At 36.0% G+C, this 5,463-nt stretch overlaps 1 protein-coding gene across 1 annotated transcript in view; it reads left to right on the top strand.

The window, feature by feature from the left end:
• The window catches only part of LOC107743196 (low-density lipoprotein receptor-related protein 2-like), a 26,422-nt gene extending 23,093 nt beyond the window's left edge, over window positions 1-3,329 (top strand). Inside the window, exons 37-40 of the mRNA XM_016556344.1 lie at window positions 739-864; window positions 1,242-1,349; window positions 1,862-2,095; window positions 2,995-3,329. Coding sequence (XP_016411830.1) covers window positions 739-864; window positions 1,242-1,349; window positions 1,862-2,095; window positions 2,995-3,329 — 803 coding nt within the window. The remainder of the gene's footprint in view (window positions 1-738; window positions 865-1,241; window positions 1,350-1,861; window positions 2,096-2,994) is intronic.
• The last annotated feature ends 2,134 nt before the right edge of the window (window positions 3,330-5,463 follow it).

Below are 5,463 nucleotides of genomic sequence, written 5' to 3'. Positions count from 1 at the left end.
AAAACTACATACACTCAAACTATCTAACATAAAATTAACATGGCACTCAAAGTGTGGTTGTTAAAAAATGACAGGCTTGTCCCATTAAAGTAGTTTTTAAAAAATTATATATACATTCTCAACTTGAATATATTTTGCGGACAACCTGTTACTACATAGATTTTTTTATTATTATTATTATTAAAGTTTGTTGGGAAGATTGTATTTTTTATTAATTTTTGCAGTGTAGTTTTGGCTGTCAAGGTCAACCATTTAAGTTTTCTTTTTAATTTATGTAATCTAAACAAATCTTTTATTATTATTATTATTATAAAAGCAATACATTTTATTTATTTTAATTCATTTAGGAAATGCAACTATCTACAATTTTAGTGATTGTATTATTATTATTATTGTTATTATTGTTATTATAACTTTTTGTAATTGCTATTTGAGTAATACAGCTTTTTCAATAATTGAAGTTATCATTATTGGTTATAATTATAATTATTATAAAAGCTCTAATACATTTTATTTATTTTCATTTGTGAAATATAAGAATATATGGCTATAAAGTAACATTTGGTCCTAAACTAGCTAGCTTCATGTTAAATTAGGCTAAATCTGCAACCCTGTTATGCTCTTGTGTAATAAAAATTGAATGTCTTTATTTTATGCTGTGAAAATTATCTCGTCCAAACCCAATCAATAATGCTAACTGATTGTTGTTGTTGTTTTTTTTGTTGTTTTTTATCCCAGGAAATGAACTGATCAGCTCTATTAATATCGATGGCTCAAATTATATGGAGTACAGCACCGGATCTGCCTTCATTGTGTCTTTTGCTCGTGTTGAGAACATCTACTTCTGGATCACACTGGACAACGGTAACAATCAAACCTCCAGAAAGCTAGTTTCCATAAAATGCGGTTCTGTGTAGAACCACTAGATGGCATGAAGCCATCGACTTCCTGTCTTTCAAAACATTCTTTAACAACTATACAGAATATACATAAAATATAATGCTTTCAAGAACACTTTTCAGTCCTAAGTGACTCAAATGAAACGTGGACAGTAGTTTATACATTTAATAATTAGAACTACAGTTAATCAGTTGACCACTCTTGATAAAAAAAAAAATCATATTTATAATATTTAATCAAGTTTCATGATATGCAGATTAAACAAATTCATGTCAATTAATATCAAGAAAAGAAGTTTTCAGACAGAGTTTTTAAAGTTTGCTCTTTGTTCTTGAAAACAGGTTCAGCTAAAGTGTGGTACACGGATGGCTTCCAGCCCAAACACATGTGGTTTGAGGTGAAGGCAAACATCATAGAACTGAAGGCTTACAGCAGGTCCAGTCAGAAAGGTGCTTCCCTGCTGCTTTTGTCCTTCTGTCCCGTCCGTGAGCGCATGATTGAGGACTCGTCGTGTGTGTGTGTGTGTGTGTGTGTGGAGGGAGCTTGGCTGCACAAAAGACACAGAGTTCTTTTACTTCCCCACAGCCCTCACTGAAGAACCCGTCCAGCACAGACTCACTCGCCGCTCTTCAGCTCGACTCTGTTCAGTATAATGCCATGCTATTTTTAAATATCTTTTTAAAATTATTTTTGAAATTATTCTTTTTTTATCTTTTTATTTATTTGTCTTTTTTTCTTCTGTTAACATTTTTATCTTCTTTATAAGATAAAACAAACCCATTTAACTATTTCTTTTTATCATTTTTTTTAGGTTTCACTGCGTAATCTAGTATTTCAGTCTGAACACAGGTTGCATCTCTGTACCAGAGTGAACTGTACTGTAATTCTCTCTAAAGTCCGTTATTCTTGTCCAGTTGTGTATGTAACATCTGATTTTGTCTGCTTTTCTTTCCCTGACCAGGAACCAATGTCTGTTCTGAAAACAACGGGGGCTGCAGTCACCTGTGTCTGCCGTATCCAGGTGGACGCTCCTGTCGCTGTGCGCAGGACTACCTCTCTGTCAACAAAACCAGATGTGTTTCCAACCTCAAGTGTCCCGCGGGCAGTAAAGCGTGCAGAGACGGCCTCACATGCATCCCTGCAGCCAAGTTCTGCGACCAGATCCCAGACTGTCAGGACGGCTCAGATGAGGAGTGTGAGGGATTCTTTGTTATTCTCCATTTCCAATTTTGCAATCTTGCATGTATAGATTGGATTATAGACTCACTGCAACAGTGCTAATCTGGGCTATTGCTAGGATTCTTAACACATTACCAGCGAGTTGCTTGAGAGTTCTGGTTGGTTGCAAAGGTGTTCTAGATGGTTGCTAGGGCATTGCTAGGAGTTTATTTTATTCATTGCATGACCGGCAAATTCATTTTGGCTTGAGGAATAGTTCACCCAAAAATGAAAATCTGTTGTTAATGTGCTCACCCTCAAGACATCCAGTGCAGATGAGTTTGTTTCTTCATCAGATTTGGAGAAATGTAGCATTACATCACTTGCTCACCAATGGATGCTCTGCAGTGAATGGGTGCCGTCAGAATGAGTCCAAACAGCTGATAAAAACATCACAATAATCCACAAGTAATCCACATCACTCCAGTCCATCAGTTAACCTCTTGTGAAGAGAAAAGCTGCATGTTTTTAAGAAACAAATCCATTAAAGCATTTTTAACTTCAAACCATTGCGTCTCGCTAAAATATAGTCCATAATCCATAACGCTTCCTCCAGTGAAAAAGTCCATCGCCTGTTGTCTCTCACATCAAAATCTACCAACATGTTTGTTTTGGCTTGTAAACTGGTGTTTGATCTGTGCAGATTTCTCTCCTGATTCAGACGAGACTACTTTTTCACTGGAGGAAGTGTTAAAATAGGATGAAGGACTCATATTTTTATAAAATTTGAAATTAAAAATGTCTTGATGGATTTGTTTCTTACAAACATGCAACTTTTGGTGTTAATTGCTGGACTGGAGTGGTGTGGATTACTTGTGGATTATTGTGATGTTCTTATCAGCTGTTTGAGCACCTAAATGTCCTGCTTGTTGACAGGTGGCAGTGTGAAAATCAAACCAGGTGTCAAATCCAAATCTGGACCTGACACTCCACAATCCACATCAAACGGTCTGCTGCCTCTGGGCTCTGCTGTCGATCTCTCTGGGTCTGGAGACGGCAGTGAGTCGTGTGAAGCGGAGCGCTGCAGTGGTCACGGGACGTGTGTGAGTGTGGAGGGTGAGCCGGTGTGTGAGTGTGAGGAGGGATACAGCGGGGATCTGTGTCAGAACGCCGCCTCCAGCAGCACTGCGCTCGCGCTCACACTCACCTTTCTCTTCGGAGGTGCTCTGATAGTCGCCGTCATCCTCAAGAGGAGGTTTATCATTTTTTAAATATAATAGATACAGATTTTATAAATAACATATTTGTATATCATAATCAAAGCTTAATTTTTGATTAGTAATATGCATTGCTAAGAACTTCATTTGGACAACTTTAAAGGCGATTTTCTCAATATTTTGATTTTTTTGCACCCTCAGATTCTAGATTAGACAAATAGTTGTATCTCTGCCAAATATTGTCCTATCCTAACAAACCATACATCAATGGAAAGCTTATTTATTCAAATTTCTGATGTATAAATCTAAATTTTAAAAAATTGACCCTTATGACTGGTTTTGTGGTTGGTCCAGGGTCACATATATGAGACATTCTTTTGGAGCACAAAAATATGTTTTGAAGAATGTTTACACTGCTGTTTTGCATACAGTACAGTGATGGTGAATGGGATTACAATGTTTCGTATTTCTGGATACATAGATTAAAAATGAGAAATTCACAAATAAATAGGATGAGATATGCAAATTATATTTAAAAAAATGTTTTATATAATTATTGTAAATTATTTTCAAACCTCATTGTGGATCTCATTCTTGTTTTGCATGAGATTTTTTGTGAATCTCTTTACTTTTATAATATTTTTAGCCAGAAATGTGGAACAGTTCTTCTGGGGACTTGGAGTGACAAGCTCAAAAAATGACTAAAAATTACATTTACAATTATTCAGAATAAATTTTTTTCTTCATACAATAGCTTTGTGCATTTTTTTCCTCTTTACTTTCATTATGTGGAAAAGAGCAGCCTGGAAATTCTGTTAAACTTCTCATTTTGCGTTTCACAAAGGAAATAGAGGTTTGGGATGATGAAAGAATTTATACAAATTGTCATGTAGAATTAATATAATTTTCTCTTGTACATTAAGTTGATTCAGAATTCAGCCTTATGACTCTTTCTCTTTCCTGTAGGCTCCGATTACTCCAGCTGTCACCACCCCTGTTGTCAGCTAATCATTTTCTGTTTTTTTTTTTTGTCTAATAAAACAATTAATATTGCAAGAAATATGGTGTGGTTCACTTTTTGTCCCAATTTAAAAAAAAAAAAAACTGTATCATAAAAGAGGATGTAGTGTAAACATTGCAAAGTCTAATTTCAAGAAAAGCACTAGTCGTATATAGACTTGCCACAGATGTCGAAACGGCAGGTACTTAGAATTCTCAAGAAATATCTACACCGTATTTCACAAAGGAAACCACAGGGTTAATGCCAGAACAGAAACCTAATGGGATTGTGAAAATGGAGAGTCTAGTTTTTATTGAACGTCTTAAAGTCATTATAATTAATTATAGCCTGAAACTATGCAGGAAGTCCTATGTCCTGTTTTGTGTTGTGCAATGCATGTCTCAACAGTCTTCCTCATTTTATAGTTATGTATTTTCCTCTTAAGTTCAAAGCTTTATTGCTTGGTCATTTGAGTTGCTTCTTTACATAGCCTGCTGTTCCTGCTTGGGCTTCAGTCTGCTCATGCACAACACAAAAGTCTTGTTTGTTTATGCAAACCCAGGCAGGCCTACTTTCAATACTTTGTTACTCCACCCCATCCCCCATATGAAACATGAGCCAGTACCTGAACAAGAGGAAGAGGCTTGTGTGAATCATTCTGTGTGCCATCCCCGTTCGTTCAATATTCATGAAAAGGTTAAATTCAGGTTCTAATTATATATTTTATTTAGTGGTCACTAAATCATGATCTGCCTTCACCTTTTGAAGACAGAGATTCAAAATATTATAATAATAATTGCAATTTAAAGACACCCAAAGGTGAAAACTTTCGATGCCGTGAGTGAGAAAACAGATTCCCTTTCACTTCAAGCGACTCGAGGCAGAATGAATCGTTCACGAAACGGACGTAACTTCATGACACAAACTATCACTACATTTTACGTTAGTCCTAAAAATAATACCTTTTTTAAACACGTTTTGAGATGATTGTAGCAGTATTGGAGATTCAGCATAAAAATCTTGTTCACTACACTATCTCTGAATTTTTGAGTGTCGCGGTCAAAAGCGGTCTGAATGATTTGTGATTTGGACTCCGTAAGGCCGGGCATACGCACAAACACACCTACCCAAACACGCACACAAACACACACACATACCCAAACACAAACACACACACCCACAAACACT

Source organism: Sinocyclocheilus rhinocerous, unplaced genomic scaffold (assembly GCF_001515625.1).
Source record: "Sinocyclocheilus rhinocerous isolate Xijiao unplaced genomic scaffold, SAMN03320098_v1.1 scaffold160, whole genome shotgun sequence".
Taxonomy (NCBI): domain Eukaryota; kingdom Metazoa; phylum Chordata; class Actinopteri; order Cypriniformes; family Cyprinidae; genus Sinocyclocheilus; species Sinocyclocheilus rhinocerous.
This window is presented reverse-complemented; position numbering and strand designations above follow the sequence as displayed.